Source organism: Falco punctatus (assembly GCF_963210335.1).
Source record: "Falco punctatus genome assembly, chromosome: 4".
NCBI classification, from domain to species: domain Eukaryota; kingdom Metazoa; phylum Chordata; class Aves; order Falconiformes; family Falconidae; genus Falco; species Falco punctatus.
Window position 1 is genome coordinate 30,644,570 of NC_137583.1, and position 17,056 is coordinate 30,661,625.

At 45.3% G+C, this 17,056-nt stretch overlaps 1 protein-coding gene across 1 annotated transcript in view; it reads left to right on the forward strand.

Moving 5' to 3' along the window:
* The first annotated feature begins 256 nt into the window (after window positions 1–256).
* The window catches only part of SNX8 (sorting nexin 8), a 29,166-nt gene continuing 12,366 nt past the window's right edge, over window positions 257–17,056 (forward strand). The window contains 4 exon segments of the mRNA XM_080382434.1: window positions 257–4,557; window positions 4,559–4,626; window positions 12,715–12,905; window positions 15,952–16,069. Coding sequence (XP_080238560.1) covers window positions 4,394–4,557; window positions 4,559–4,626; window positions 12,715–12,905; window positions 15,952–16,069 — 541 coding nt within the window. The 5' untranslated portion in view covers window positions 257–4,393.

The window sequence follows — 17,056 nt, forward strand, 5'->3', positions numbered from 1 at the left end:
AACCATTTTTCGGAAGCCAGAAGGCGGGAGGCGCCGTGACATTAAACTGCGCTACCGCAGACCGCAGACCGAAGCCTTCCTGCGTTTTCAGCCGCTCAGCGCATTTCCTTGTCCAGCGCTGGGCGGGAGGTGACAGGACAGCACACCAACGCAAAACTGCCCGCCGCCCCCCTACAAACATTCCACCATGGGCTCGCCCGAAGTCTGGCGGTGCACGCGCGGGCGCTACCAAGCTCATGCAGAGGGGGAGGCGCGCGGTGGTGCGCTTACACCGTCGCGTTAGTGCTCGGGCGCGGCGAGCGCACGGGGGGCAGCGGCACCCCCCCGCGGGCGGCGGGGCCACATGGTACGGCCCAGCGGCAGCCGCCACATCAGCCCCGTGAGGGGCCTAGCCGGCATGGCGGGTGGGCGCTGTCCATCGGGAGTGGGTGGCGTGGCGGGCTGGGGCTGACCGTCGGCAACGGGCAGTGAGGCCTGGGGGGTCTCAAGCGATGGCAGGGGCTTGCCGGTTCATAGCCAGCCACGTTCTGGCCAGCTGTGGGGTGGGATGTGCTAGGTCGTCTCTGAGCGTTGTATTAGTCCCAACAAGACTTGTGTGGGTTTTAAATAATATTTTCTATGAGGTAAAAAATGACGCTCGCCACCTGACGCTGCAGCCGCAACGCTTCGGCTCGCAGGAGAAGCCTTCGAAGGCGTGGTGGGCCTGGCTCCACACGGTGGTATCTCGGTGCAGTGGTACAGGCAGAAGGACCAGATGAGGGTCCCCCCTCTCTAGTGCTTTCCAGTGATCTGAAGTGTTACCTTGCATAATTGTAACATCTTAGTAAGATTTTTAAATTGGTAAAGTTCTCAAGCTGGCTACTACTGCGACCAACTTTCTGAGACACATGAGGTCTTTTTATTGGTTTAAACTATTACCTTCTATCTTGAGCACCTCAGGCTGATACAAAAATACGTACAGTATTATTTTTTTCAGCATGCATGCTAAGATGATGTATTCAATATGGCAAAGGGAACTTGGAATTTGGATACCAACTTGAGATTGTGGTGTCTTTAAAGGAAAAAGATCAGAATGGAACTTGCAGAATAGTTCCATCTGTGCTCATTTCTGAGATGAACACTTGTATTTTGTGTAGGGTTTTTTTTGTTGGTTTGGGTTTTTTGTTTGTTTTTTAGCCCAGTGCTTTCAATGAAATCATCAAAACATACAGAATAAGTATGCCAGCATCAAAAATTCATCAGAAGAGCAGAACAGGTATTGTACGTAACATTTTGAATGAATATAAGACCCTGTCTTATATTGGAGTATTTTTCGTGTTTTGATAAATTCCTGAGAGAAGATGTTTAAGTAACAAAGCCACAAAACCCCAGGTCTGTAATTTATCAGCTACTCACAAGATGGCATCCTAACTCCACACAGAGTCAATTGGTTGAGCAGGTCAATTCCGAACGTGAGCCACGGACAATGCTCATGAATGGAAATGATGACTGGCAGTTTGTGCTGTTATTTTTTTCCCTCATTATATCATGGTAGTTGACCAGACTTTGACTTCCTGGTTTGCAGCAGAAGCGTACAGGCGATGCTGTTTACCACCCCTGCCACACAACCATGTATTTTCCAAATGTGAGGAAGGACATGCTGTGGTTCAATCCATAGCCCCAGCTGAGTCCTCAAGATTACATGGCTCTTCCAGGAGCATGTGTGTGGTCTCTCTCACCTGTGTTTCACCACTTTCAACAGTTGCCTGTGTTTTTGGAATGTGCAATTTCTGCATATTACTTTTTTCCTGTTTGCAAGCTAACTGCTACTTTTACAATTGCTTTGGTAAAATGCTGAATCAAATGTTGGATACTCCTTTCCTATCATAGTCTCCTCTGCACTTTCCCTTATGTTACAGCAACTTTTGATTTATCTTCTCTTCCTTCATTCCCGCATTCCTTTCTTCTATTGAAATTTCCCTTCAGTCCCTGTGCTGCTATCTCACTGCTATTCTTCCTCTTCCAGTCCTTACTCGGCAGTCTGAGGGTGAGTGGAACAACTTTTAAAACCAGAGATTTTGGCACTGGCAGATGGAGCCTGTTCCTGTAAATATTCCACATGCAGAAGTCCTAGTCAATGGGAAATTTTGTGAAAGAAATCTAGCAGGATTCATGAGCAATGCCTCGTGAATTTTACTTAGTGCAAGTGATCTGAGAATACTGGAGCTGACAGCACTGTCTCCTAAACTGAATGCTGAAAGAATAAGCAAGCTCATGTGGCCAGTATGAAACTTTATCTAATCCTGATAGTATGTGGACGGAATGACACATTGAAAGGCCAGGGCCTTTCTTGTAGTGACGCAATTTGCATTATGTTTGGTACCTGGAGCCTGCTGACATGTACATTTTCTTTCTCTAGTGTTTATGGTCTATTTATGCTATAGGTTTTCCAGAAGCTTTTGCTGCATTTACAGCAAATACAGTGTTCAATAACTTGTGTCAAACACAATCTTTCTGGCCCTGTTCAAAGTCTTTTTCTGCAATTGAATTATTTTTCACAGTATAGAGTCATAGAATCACAGAAGGGTTTGGGTTGGAAGGGACCTTAAAGGCCATCGAGTTCCACCCCCCCTGCCATGGGCAGGGACCGCTCCCACCAGCCCACGTTGCCCCCAGCCCCATCCAGCCTGGCCTTGAGCACTGCCAGGGATGGGGCATCCACAGCTGCTCTGGGCAGCCTGGGCCAGCGCCTCACCACCCTCATGGTAAAGAATTTCTTCCTGATACCTAATCTAAATCTGCCCTCTCTCAGTTTAAAGCCGTCACCCCTTGTCCTAGCAGTAAATGCCTCTGTCCAAAGCCCCTCCCCAGCTTTCCTGTGGGCCCCTTCAGGCCCTGGAAGCTGCTGTGAGGTCCCCCCGGAGCCTGCTCTTCTCCAGGCTGAACAGTATTTTTCTGCAGGACTCCTCCCATGGACTGCGAAAGCAATCTTCAGTTGAGAATGTCTTATTTATACCAAATAAATAGTTATGCTATTAGCTTAAGTACAGACCAATCATATATCTATAGCTAAATGAGAACATGTTGATTCCTCCATTCATTTTCTCAAAAAATGCTACATAGGCGAAAAATTGTGTAGGGCTTAGTTTTTGGAAGTGCTGAGCATGCAAAACTCTCCACTTGGCTGCTGTATAAACATGATTTGAAGGGCCTCTCAGCTTAAATAATGCCATGCTTTTTTAAATTTTACACACAGCTTTAGTCTGCACCCACGCTTGTGGGGATCTCAGCTGAAATAGCACTGAGGAAGGAGGCAGAAGGAAAGGGAGAGTCACTCAAGTAATTCACATCTTTGTAGCAGCCTGAAAAGTTTCAAGGGAGAGCATTACGATTGTAATTACTTACACCTGAAACAATTCTCACTTTATAATTTTCTGGCTTAGTTCTCTATGCCTGTAGTGGAGATAACTACTTATCTTCCTAATAAATATAATGAAGGTTAATTAGTGAATGCATGAATTAGTTTGGATATTAAGTACATAAAACATTATTTTGGGTCAGTAGCATCTTAATTTGGAGATCCAGAACCTATGTGTATTTTTGTGTCTTGCTTGTTTAGTGGAATTTTCAGGAAAATCACTGTACAGAACATATGCGGTGTTTTTCACCAGTAGTTCTCAACCGTATAATTCCTGACTAATAAAGTTCAGGAAGTGAAAAAAAAATCACTAATAAAAATGACAGGCATTTATATCTGAAATTTTTATTTTTATGCAGTTTTAGAAAGTTTATTTGCATTCCAAATGCTCTTATTTCTGTGCTTTCCTGAATAGGTTAATGTCTGTCTCTACCGCATTTACCTTTGTTAGTGCATTCCTTATGGTGCAGGGCATAAAACGCTACGATGGCTTTTCCTTTGGAAAAAACATTAAATATCTACTTTTACCTTACCATCAGGAGTATTTCATAAAAATCCAAATGAATGTAAAGTATCAATGAATATAGGACTGACTAGATGGCAGCAGAAGTTAAACATTGTGGAAAAAGGTAACTCAGTGATAGAAAATAGACCAAGATTTGCCTTGGGTTATCTGGAAGTACAAAGGGCAGCGTCCCCGCGGCTGGCGGGACCCTCGGGTCACATTCCCGACAGCCATCCCTTCCAGCTTTCAGAGGGGGGAAAATAATCAATTCGATTTCGGAATAAAGCCTGCATGAGGCCCGTGAGCCGATCACTTCTCTTGCAATGCTTTAAGGTGTTTGGAAGATTTATTATTCATGTTAGAAGCGGTTTACAAGCGCTGCGAGCCCCACCGCCGGGCCGGCTTACCGCCGCCCGAGCCCCGCTGCCGTAGCCCCCGCGCCGAGGCGTGTCGCCTGTCGCGATCGCTATCGCGAAGTGCTGTCGCGAGCGATGGTACTGACACGCTCCCCCCGGGTCCCCCCGCGCCGTGCCCACAGCACGGCCCCGCCGCCGGCCGCCCCACGCCCCGGCCCCCCGGGAGGCGGCCTCTCCCCGCCCGCTCCGCCCGCGCTGACAGGCGGGCGCTGCGGAGGAAGGGGAGGGCGGCCGGCGGCCCCGGCCTCACATGACTGCTGCCGCGATGGACGGCGAGCCGCCCGCGGGCACCGGCACGGCGGGCACAGGTACGGGTACGGGGCGGCGGGTGCCCGCGGGCGGCTGGCGGGGCCGCGCCCCTGCCCTCCTGTGGGCGGCCCGGGCAGGGTGCGGGGCTCCTCGGGTGGGGTGGGCGCCGCTCTCCCCGCCAAAACCTGAGGTAAAAAGGCGCCGCCTCCCCCTCCTGCCCCCCGGAGCGGGTGCGGGGCCGGCCTCGGCCCTCGGGGGGGCTGTCCCGCCGACAGGACACGGCCGGCCCGCGGCGGTGCCCGCTTCGTGGCGGCGGGGGGTCCCCTCCCCTTGCGAGGGCGGCCTCTGCCCCGCGGTGGCAAACGGGGAGCGCCGGTGGATTCGCCCGCCCGGGCGGTGTCGGTGTCCCGCGGCCGGTGGCGCTCCGGTGCCCGCCGGGCGCTCAGCTGCCCGCGGCGGGGGGCTCGGCCGGGGCCGTCCCTCGGTAGCGCCGTGGGCCGGGCGCTCCTGTGGGCGCCGGGGTGACTTGGCTTCGTCCCCCTGTTCCCCGCCCGCCGCAGCGGCCTCGGGGCACGGCACAGGGGCCGAGCAGGTCGGTGGGCGCCGCGGCAGCGAGCCCCGGGCGGGGTCCGCGGCCCCGCAGCGGCTGAGCCGGGACTGAGCGGGCAGGGCAGCGCCCAGCGCTGGGGCTTCGGGGAGGTGCAGCCGAGCCCGGGGTGCCCAAGCTCCCAGCAAACGCCGCCAGCGGTGGTTGTGAATTGAGAAGTGGAGGGAGCTCCTGGGAGAGTTGAGAAAACAACGTGGTAGGCTCCTAACAGTTAAACTGAGGGCAGCGGGATAATACAGCTCTTCCAAGTTCCCTTAAAGTGGCTGAAGTTTCATACTGGCAGTTACTGCTCTGTGCAAAGTAGTTTGGTGTTTCCCCCCCTCTGTTTGGAAAGAAGAACTAATAGAGATTTCAAGTGGGTTTATGCAGGGAAAAATGGTTTGGTTGGATTATATTCAGGATCCAATGTGAGTATGATTTTGATAGGCCTGTGATGCTCCTGATGCAGATAATGCTTATAAATAAATTATTTTGGAATATTTCTGTCCAGGACTGATGTAAGATATTGGGATATTGAACAGCAGCCTTTGTGGAAAAAATGTCCTACTGTACCAAAGAGAGAGCTTGTTCAGGTATGTCTATTACGGATTTACCGTCTGCTTCAGGAGCCTTGTAGAGATAAAACAGTTGTCTCTGAGTATTCTTGATCTGATTAACTTCCGCACTGATGACGGTGCTTCTGTAACTGTCTGATCTGCTCAGCTTTATTTAGAAAACTTGCCTTTCTTTGAGAAAGATGATCTTGTGACCACTGAGAGAAGGTATCTAATGATCTTGGGAAAAGAAAAATAATGCTGTGAAAGCAGGAATGTGTTTATTTCTAGCATTGTGATGTTGGTTCAGTGATCCTGAAAGTTTCATGCCCATACGTAACTTTTTTTGGAGATTGGCATCTTTTCTGTGCATATTCTTGGAGGATCTACATCTCGTGAAGTAATGAGAGTCCTGACAGGGATCATTGATGCCCACCTGTGATGACATATGCAAATGCTGTCATTTTTATTTTGCAGGCTTAAAAGTACTTTAACATAATCAAGAGAGAAAAGAAAACTGATGATGTCCAGTGCTTTAAAGTCAGTTTTGCAAAGTCGCTAGTATTGATTTATTTTTTTCTTTGCTTCCATTTGAATCTGTTTTTGCAATGATTGCAGGGAACTAATCCAGGTGTGTTGGCTCGGGAGGGAGGGGGGTGTCTCCTTTTCTTTTAGTGGTAAATCTTTAACTGTCTGTGCAGCCTGTAGGAGGGCTCAGGAGGCAGAGCTGTACCAGTTACAGACAGTAGAATCTGCACATAACCACTCTGATTTTCCCAACAACCTTCGAGTTTTAGTGGCTTGGTGCAGACTGATGGAGAGAAATTTGTCAGTCACATGTGGAACTGATACCAAAGGAGGGGAGCTTTGAGGATTACTTTTCAACAGAATTTGAGATGTGAATGAGCTTGTTCTAACTAAAATGTTGAGAAGACCATTGGGAGACTGTAGTGTGTGGAGAGGCACACCATTTCTTAAATGCTGAGATGCTAAGATCAAGTGTAATTAAGAGGGTGAGAAATGTGTGAGGAAGATGAGAAGCAAAACAAAGTGATAAACAATTTCACAAAATGATAAACCGTTTCTTCTGGTGGGATTTTCTTGACCTGCGTAAGGAAGGATGTTTGTGGAAACTTGGCAGCTCTGTAGTTAAGCTAAAGTGCCTTTGTAAAAGTTTCCTGGAAAACAGTTGTATGTGTTAATGCTTGTTGGGTTACCTTTTTGGATGTGCATTTTTACACTTCCAACCTCTTTGTTAGAGCTGGGTTTGAAAAATGGTGGTTTAGCAATCTTCCATTGTGAGCTGGGAAACCACTCTGGTGAGGATTTGACTTTTTGTCTCTGTGTAGTCTTTGGGAACATTCCTCGAACTTTTCTACCGTAATCCTGTTATTTCTTCAGTGAGTGTAGCTCCATATCACTTCATTGTGTTTGCTGCAGTTTGGGACTATGGTTCTGTGGCCGGCTTGTGAATGGAATGTGTTCCTTGTATTCCCAGACTTGGGAAATCGCTTAATTAATCACTTGATCTAACAGCATAGTTAAAAGAACAGGGCACTAGACTTAAAGTTAGTTCTTTGTTCTGTCACACAGATTTACTGCGTGACGTTGGAAGGAGATAACGTGGTGTTGGAGTTTTTGTCTGCTGTAGTATGTGATTGCAATATTTTAAGAAGCAGTTGAGGTCTACAGCTGTAGGGGAATGCAGAAATGCTAGTGCTTTTTAATTAATATGAAAAAAAGCTTAGACAGCCTCAGCTATTTTTCAGTTGTGCCATTACTTCTCTGTTTCGTCTTGGAAAGCACGAAGTGCTGAAGAGCAATCTTAAAATTAGAAACAACTCCAAAACGATCACCAGACACCCCCCCCCCCCCCCCAAAACCGTAACTACACCCAACACCTCAAAAACAATGGGGGGGGGGGAAATGACCAACCAAAAGAAAAAAAAAAACCCAGCTCAAAAAATCCCTGACCAGCTAGCATAGGATGCATATTTAACTTCTGTGCTGAGAAAGATGCTTTTGGTTTTGTTTTGTTTTTTAAGGAGAAGAAAATGTTAGAGCCTGTTTTTCAACATCTAATTTTATGATAGTGTGTGTATTATTTTATCTTGTCTTGGTTTTTATTGGATAGCTTGTATTTACAAGTGAATTGTTTGGAGAGAGAGAAGGAAGGACACTATTGCACCATCTCTTAATTAGAGTGATGCTAAATATGATTGCTTTTCTTGTACATAGTCATTAAGGACACCTCTTCCGTGTTGAACGTGGATCTTTGTATCAGTTAGCTTTGTTAGATAAAATAGACTAATCCCTTTGTTGTGCTCCTTTCTAAATAAGAACTGCATGGTTTAAAATTCCTTAAAAAACCCAGACAGGTCCCATCCAGTTGTCTCAAAAAATATGTAAAGCTTTTAATAGGAAGAAAGTTTTGTTTGCTTTTTTTTTTTTTTTGGTGAGACTTCTGTTTTTCTTTTCTCGTTTTTAGGGGATTTCAAATTATGTAAGAATTTTAAAAAAAAGCGGGGAAGGGAATCTGTCTGAAGTTGTAGTTGAAATCTGCACCAGTTTTTGGAGAGGTTGATGTGGACACTGAATTCTGGAATTAGAGGAATGTGTTTGACACAATAAGGGGGAAAGGCATTTCCATAATTCCTGAGGCTTTTCATGAGAAGACAGAAAGGAAAGGGAAATGCTGATTAATGATATTTACATTGCTGCTTTAATATTCATGGCCAAGGAGTTTGTAGTGGAGCCCTCACTTTTGCCAGGGAGAAATCTGAGGTATCTGCGTACAAAACCAGTCGGTCCTCGTAGTCCCCTGTGTTTCCTGTGAGTTGGCTCACCTCTGCTCCACACGGCTGTGGCCTGTGATGAGGAGGAAGAAATCTCGGCTGTTCTTCCTAAAGGCTTTGCTTCCTTTCAGACTCCTTTCTCCTTCTAGAAAATCTGTGACTAATGTAAAAAGTAATGCTGTGGTGCTTCCCATTTCAGTGTGTCTAATAAATTTAGCTGATAGCAGCCATCTGTGAAAAGGAGATAGGGTCTCCAGATCTGGTTGGCAGAACTTAAGGAAGGGAGATCTGTGTTGTGATTTACCACCTATGCTTCCAGTCCCTGCACTGCCCTTCTCTACTGTGTGTGCTTACTCTCCTGTAAAACCTGTGTGCAACTAACCAGACACTTGAAATTCTACTTTGCGCTTCATAAATGTGTGATTTTAGAAATGTTGATTGAAAAAGCTGGTAACTCTGTGGAGGGTAGATTGTAGTCGAGTTGTATGAATGGGAGTAATGAATGTTGGGTGCTAACTAAAGCATGAAATGGCTGGTATAAAGTAGCGAAGGTTTCTGTTCGGCTGTTCTCTGGGTAAGTTTCTCAACTCCTTTCAGTCCAAAGGCTACCTGACTTGTTACCGAAAAACCAACAAAAGAAGTATAATGCAGTGTTTTCATAGTTGTTTTCTTTTGCAACCAAACAAAAATTAGGCCATGCTTTGAATGCTGCTTTAAACTTTTATTTCTTGTTATCTTGTTGGTTCTTGTTTGGATACGTATGCATGTATATAATCTTATTCGCTTTTATATCAAATTGTTTTCAGTTGCACCAGGCTACTTCCTGGTATCTTAACTGATAACAGATTGAGAAAATCTGCAGTAACAAAAGCCTAACTGGCACAAAAAAAGCCTATTTTTATTTTATCTGCTTCCCTGTGTTCCAGGGGACCATTCCATACCTCATTTCTGTATTCACTTGCTGCTCTAAGTATATAAACTTTACGAGATGATGATCTGCTGAAACCAAAGGGAATGTTTTCAAAATTAGCTGTTCTCCAGCAGAGAGTGCGTGATGGGAAGCATTAAGTGTTTTGTTACAATGTGTGTAAATCCTTTTACTGGTTGAACACAGGAGCTCATACCAATGAGTTCCCACTATTATCCACCATTCCTGGCCAGGGCTCTTGAGGCTGTTCCTGAATTGACTCTTTACTAAGTAGAATGGAAAATGGGCTGAAGAATAGTTTCAGTAGATATTGCTCTGTAGGGTTAGTGTTAACACCGTGATAAGCTTTTCCTAAAACAGGTTAACAGCTGTTCCAAAGTGATTTTGTTCTGTTCTCAGACCACTGTTTGAGGGTGTAAATTCACTGTGAGTAGCAGTCTTGTTGATATGGAACATGCTGAGATTATTAATTAAAGAGTAATTATTCAGACTTGTTTGTATGGTTGTTTGATTTGTATGATTTCACACAGTAAGGCAAGGTTGAGATGTAAAGAAGCTACAAAATATTTCAGGAAGAGCCAAGTGTGTGAACTGCTGATAAAGAGAAGGTATCTCCTGTGGGTGAATTTTAGAAAGCAAATTTAGGGAATAAATTGATGAAAAATTGGTGAAGTATTACAAATGCAAAGAGCAACACGACTGAATTTTCACAGGAATGTTGAGTCTTGTCTGGATCTCTCTGTGGGGCTTCGCTCTGTAGTTGTCTTACAGGGTAATGTGGGTTTGGATCACTGTAATGAATCTGAGGGTCCTTCTCAACATCAGTGTGGTTGATCATGCTGCAGGTTCCAGGACTTAGAGGTGAAATACTGAAGGATTCATGGTTCATCCTATACCTCTCTTCCCCTGCTACCTGTCTTTTGCCACCAGGAGTTTCAGTAGTTTACCAGCCGGTGCTGAGCCCCAGTTCAGGGAACTGTTTGTGCCGTGAAAGCCCTGCTTTGTTGGTTGGCCAGCAGAAAGACACAAAGCAGGGAGAGTGAACCAACAGGCAGGAGCGTTGTGTTAGCACAGATCGGCGCTGCTCTTGGGGAAATAGGTGGGCTGCGTTTTGGCTAGCCCCTCTTTGGGAGGCTAGCTCGCAGTGACTGCCTCGGCAGCCTGAGCCAGTGGTTTAACATCACGGAGGACTGTGGAATTCTCTGTGTGCGCTGAAGGAGTAACAAAATCACCTGTGTCATGTTGCATTTCACTGGTGTGTCTTGAGCAATTAAACCCAAGAATTACAAGGGTGTGTACCCAGAGAACCGCTGCTCAGAAGAGCGAGGCTGTCTCAGGCTTTCCATAGTTCTTTTTGTTTGTATTTTTTACACTTCCTCATGATAGTGTGGTTTGTTATACCTTGCTGCCCTGTAAAAGGTCAGGTGGGCAAGGTTTTTTCTACAGTAGAAAATCTTTTGCCTTGCTGTCTCTATTCTGCGTTTTCTTTCTTCCTTCTCAGTTCAGCATCTATCTGAAAAGTGGCCATACAGATAAGTTATCATTTTATCCAGCAGTATCCCTTGTCAACATTGAATTAGCTTGCGTTATCTTACCACAAATTTCTGGCGGGTAGCTGGAACATTTTAGAAGCTGCTGTGTAGGTGGGGTTAGCAGGTGATACATTATTAGTCCATTAAAGCAGAGGTGTTAAGACTTGCTTCTCTGAGTCACGTTAGCAAGAATCTGAAGCCTGATGAGACATGTGGGATAAGGTCATTTGTCCTGGATTTGGTTTGGTTTCCTTAAGCCATTTTATGCAACCAAAACCCAAGTGTCTGTTCTGAAGCTGTGTATTTGGGGAATTGGAGATTACCTGTTTTTTCCATTTATTAGGGCCTGCAGCACATGAAGGAACAGGTGGGAAATCCTTATCAGGAGGAGGCCAGGGCTTTCAAGTTAAGGTTATGAGTTCTTATCTTCCCCGAGTTAATCTGTTAACACAATTACCAACTTTCAGAACTACATATCAAGGCTTAAAGAAATGGTTCTTGCTTCTATAGTGTTACTGTCTTCCTGTGACCTAAACATTTTAGATATATCTAAGAAGGGGTGTGCGTTCTGTACAGCGGCAAAGAAGGGGTGATGAATACTGCCTAGCTTTTCTAGGTAATTTTTCATCAGTGGATTTTACTTGCTTTGTAACAGAACTTTCTTGCAGTATCCCTCTTAAGCATAGACAGAGAGGAAGCAATCCATCTGTTCCAGACTGGAGAACAGGACTCAGGTATGAGTTGAATAGATTCCAGGGTTATGTCCACATTTTTCATCCTGATTTTTATGTGTGAAATAGGTAGGAAAAAAAGGGATTGCTTTGAAAAACAATGTAAGCTTAGTTTACAGTTGTATAATGTGGTTATGAAGTCAAGTTGAGATAATGGGCTGCAGTCATTCGATAAGAGAGTACTCTGAATCATCATCTTTGCCCCTTCTTTAATGTTGTTTGTCCTCTAGTGCCATATTCTTAAGAGCCGTCTTTTTTCACTTTTCTTTCTGGCTGAGAATCTGTTTGAATCTCTGTCCAAAGCTGTCCAGCTATGGTTGAATTCACTGTCAAAAGCTGTTTGTTTGTTAGCTACAAGCAGTGGAATAGGTGTATTTGAAGGATTTTGCCAGAGCTTGCTGTGACTGAGGAATTGTTGGGTTGGTAGCCCTTATTAGGAATCTTTTTCCCCTGCTCTTGAACTTCAGCATATTGACATAGTAAATTATTGTAATTCACACCCACTCTAGCATACTGTTGTAGAGTTTAATAAAATCATGTCAGATGAAGTGTCTCCTTCCTTTGTAATGACATGTAAAATTAATGTATTAAATTTCTGCAGCACTGTAAAATAACACATTTTCTTTCCTTCCATGAGTTGTTCTAGGCAGGATCCAAAAGTGCTGAGCTAGGGTTTCGTTCATTTTGGCAGATCCTGCTGTGGTGGGAGCTGGACAGACAGGAAACGCAGGCCTCTTAGCTGATTCACAGAACAAATTCGGCCTGTGATGATTCTTCTGCTTAGCAGAGATGTCTTTCTGACTCGGTGTAATTGGTGGTGCTCCTGGGTGTTGTGAAGAGGGAGGTACCAATGTCGAACGTGTGCGAGGTAGCATCGCCTCCCAGGGGAGTGGTTTGACTATTCTGGTTGTGTTGCACCACCGTGGGCATGCTGAGCAAGGGAACAGAATATTTTTAAGGCTACTGCTTTTACTTTATCTTATCAGGTCTATTGGACTGTTTTTCCCTTTTTGTCTTTTAGATTTGGCAAAGCCTCCAGTAAATGAACCGAGGGAACCGGAACAATTTCTAATGCAGGCACCCCAGGGAAATCCACTGCTGCTTTCCCACACCCTACAAGAACTATTGAGCAAGGATAGTGTGCAGGTGGAGCTTATACCTGAGAAGAAGGGTCTTTTTCTGAAACATGTGGAATATGAGGTTTCCAGCAAGGTAATGTGACCAAGCATTGTTTTTAGTGAGAATGTGTCTTCTTAAGAATGTCTGTGCAGCTGCTGTTGGCGAAGTCTTGACTAATTTGATAAATGTGTTGTGTGATGCTGGTTTTGAGTAGGCCAGTTGTGTGGGCTTAATGCAGTAGCACTATGCTTTCTTGACATGGGCTTCTGCAGTATGGAGCATCTTCTGACTGAGGTGTGATGGATTGTCTGCTAGTTTACTCGCTTGAAACCTGAGCTCTGTGCAAAAGCAGATGTGTAACACTGAAAGCCAAATGTTTTTGTAACGGATTGGTGTAGATGACTGGATATTTCAAACTGTTTTGCACTGGTGAAGAAACTGTATTGGGAGTGCTAAACTAAAATCTTTATCAGCAGAAAAGGTCCTGCAAATCCTTCTGCAGAGTCTAGGCCACTTCCAGTTTACTTGCCCCCATCCTGACCTGTAGGTTTCTCTCTTTGGTATAAGAGAGAATTGAAGATGATATATCTTTTCCTATTTATAGAGTGGGCAATGAAATAGCTCTCCAGTAGCTTTTGTGTGTTTTTTCAAGAAGGAAATGTCATCTTCAAAGTAGACCATGAACAATTTGCATATCCCAGGCCACCAAAACATCAGTTGTTGAGTAGTGCTCAAACTGTTGTAGTCACTGTTGTACATACTCAGTGACATGTTTGGGTCTCTTGTCTGTAGTGGCGTTTGGGGCTTTGGATGTTTTAGACTGACAAACTTACAGATGTTTGTGGCAATTCTGAGGGGGAAAGGGCAGACACACTGAATGCTTCTGTGGGCTTTCTAGGACTTGGTGTTTATTTGTGCCTGTGATTTCAGGGCACAGGACTCTGTGACCCTGGTTGTCTCTCTGCGTTTTGAATTTAGGAACCCATTACCAGTTCCTTTCAGTTGCTGTCATCTCTCCTGCACTTGTAGCTGTAGAATGATACTTCCTCAAAAAGAAGCATAGCTTGGCCTTGAGCTTCATCTGAGATCTGCAACACAAATCAACATCCAATTTCAGAGCAGACAGAGGGCGGCCCTGTGGGCTGTGTGCATTGTGTTCCAGTTAGATGCTTCATTTTTGAAAATCGGTAGTGCCACCATAAGTGGTGGATGATATGCAATGCAAGTGTAGTGAGAATGAATGGTGTTGTGTAGTCCTTATTAGCTGCTCCAGTAGTTAAATCTGTAGTAATAATGTGGGAGGTTGTGGGTTATTTCTTTATTTATTATTTTTAAAGGATTTCTACTGAAGTGTCTTGTTCTAGTTGCTACCTAACTCCTTTTGGAATGAAAAAACAGTTTCTTTGGCCTTTTCTATGTATTGATCTAAGAAATGCAGAGTGAAGGACTAAGGTTTTAAGGGAACTTTCAATCTTTGTTTATAGATCTAACATCAGCAAGAGGTGTCTCTCTTGTGAGGTTCATTTAAAACATCAGTCATTTGGGCTAATACTTAACGTGCCACCTCTGGATTTGAAACTGATTTAGAGCTCAGGGACTTGCAGTACTTCTGCAGAAAAGAGCTGTCCCGAGCACTTTAAGAGTGTCAGCGCTGTATCTAAATGTTCTGTCTAATTTGGAAGACCAGAGAGTTTGAGGGAGTAATGGTATGTAACCACAGCAGATTTAAGGATATTTGTTACTTCTTGGGAAACCTCTTCCTCTCCATTTTGTAGTCTCTTTCATCTTGTGTGTGAATGAAATATTACTTCACTGAAAATCTTATGCTCCATAGAACTGTATTGGTGGGTTGATCCTGGGCTGCATACCAGGTGCCCACCACAGCTGCTCTACCACTCCTCTCCTCAGCTGAACAGGGGAGAGAAAACATAACGGAAGGGCCGTGGGTCAAGATAAGGACAGGGAGAGATCACTCACCAGTTACTGTCACCAGCAAAATAGATGCGATTCAGGGAAATTAGTTTAATTTTATTACCAGTTAAATCAGAGTAAGATAAGGAGAAATAAAACCAAATATTTAAGTGCCTTCCCCCCACTCCTCCCTTCTTCCCAGGCTCAGCCTCAGCCTCACCCCATTTTCTCTCCTTGCTCCCTGCCAGTGGTACAGGGGAACGGGGAATGGGGGTTGCAGTCAGCTTATTGCTCCTTGTCTCTGCTGCTCCTTCCTCCTCAGGGGGAGGGTCCTCACACCCTTCCCCTGCCCCAGCCTGGGTCCCATCCCTGGGGTGCAGCCCTTCAGGAACAGGCTGCTCCAGCCTGGGCCCCCGCAGGTCACAAGCCCGGCCAGCAAACCTGCTCCAGCCTGGGCCCCTCTCTCCATGAGCCCACGGGTCCTGCCAGGAGCTGCTCCAGCGTGGGCTTCCCAAGGGGTCACAGCCTCCTTCGGGCACCCACCTGCTCCGGCACGGGGTCCTCCATGGACTGCAGGTGGGGATCTGCTCCCCCCATTAACCTCCCCGAGCTGGGGGCACAGCCTGCCTCTCCATGGGCTTCCCACGGGCTGCCAGGGAGTCCCTGCTCCGGTGCCTGGAGCCCCCCTGCCTCCTCGTGTGCTGCCCTGGGGGCTGCAGGGCCGCTGCTCTCACATACTCTCACTCCCTTCTCTGGCTGCAGTTGCTGTTGCTGCCCGGTTTTCTTCCTCCTCCTTGGATCTGTTGTCCCAGAGGTGCTGCCACCATTGCTGATGGGGCTCAGCCTTGGCCAGTGGTGAGTCCGTCTTGGAGCTGGCTGGCCTTGGCTCCATCGGACATGGAGGAAGCTTCTAGCAGCTTCTCACAGAAGCCACCCCTGTAGCCTCCCTGCTACCAAAACCGTGCCACACAAACCCAGTATACTTGTAGTTAGAAGAATGCCATCTCTATTCATAATCAAAAGGTAGCTGCCTTTGGAGTCTTCTCTTACCTTCCCACCACAAGACCTCTGAAGACAAATACATCCTTTCTGCAGTCTGGGTGTGTTTTCTTTCTTTTCTTCCTTTTGTTTTTAGTGCAGCTGATTGCAAAAAAAAACAATATACAGAAATACTGCTGACTGTCCAAGCCTGTGTATTGATTTATTCTCCCCCTTTTCTTAATTGCAGAGATTCAAATGTTCAGTCTACAGGCGATACAATGATTTTGTGGTGTTCCATGAGATGCTGCTTCAGAAGTTCCCATATCGTATGGTGCCAGCACTTCCACCAAAGAGGATGCTGGGAGGTAAACCTGGGTCTTTCTTTTGACTAGAGGGGTCACTGTGCAGGTGTGATCAAGGTGATAACTGTTGAAGAGAAATGTTTAAAGACTGAAAGTCTTTGCTTCTGCTTGGCTCAGAAAACAGCTTTGAGGTTATGATATACAATTTGGAGGTGTGAATTAATGCCACCCTAGAAATTCCCTATAGGTAAGATATTAACATAAAATTTCAGTGGAGCTTCTTTCCATGGAAGTTCAGATGTAATGACTTTTTTGGTAAGATTTGAGGCATAGTTTTGCACAAGAGCATGGCAGAGTTGTAGGTACTGTTTTTTAGGAAAATAGCTTACAATGATCAGTGCTGCAGTGCTATGAATGCAGAATTGCTACCATACTGTTGAACAGCTGTAGTATGTATTGTAGCATGTTGTTTTGTGAAGTGTTCAGAATAGAAAAGATTTGTGGAAATCTCCTTGTTTTTCTATAGCAACAGAAAATAGAGATTAAAAAAAATATTAAAAATCTATATGAAAAGGCCTAAAACTGCAGAGGAGCTGATTGTGTAAAACCAACAAAATTGCTTCTCCAGTGAGAGCCTACTTGATCCTGTTGAGTTAATGTCGGGTTTTGACCTCACACACGCCTAAAAAGGACTAGTGAACAGTGGTGAGAAGTGAACAGCTTCAGCACTGCCTGTAACAGTATCACCTTGCACAGCAGCCTTACCATGCAGGCTGTGGAATTACGCTTTCTCAATTTATGTGTAAAAAGGCACCTGGCAGATGAACCGACTGCCTTAAAAGAGCGATCAAACTCCTGGTTTTCCTGTTCTAAAATGAGCTTGTTGATTGGCTTAGGATAACCAGAAGCTAAAAACTGAGGCTGGAATCAGAGTGTCAGTTCACTCAAGTATATTTTAGCTGTTAGAATAGGAACCAATGAAGTATCTCAAGACTTGAAAGCATGTTAAAGCTCCTTCAGGTGTGTTTTTTCAGTAATCTGAAATATTGA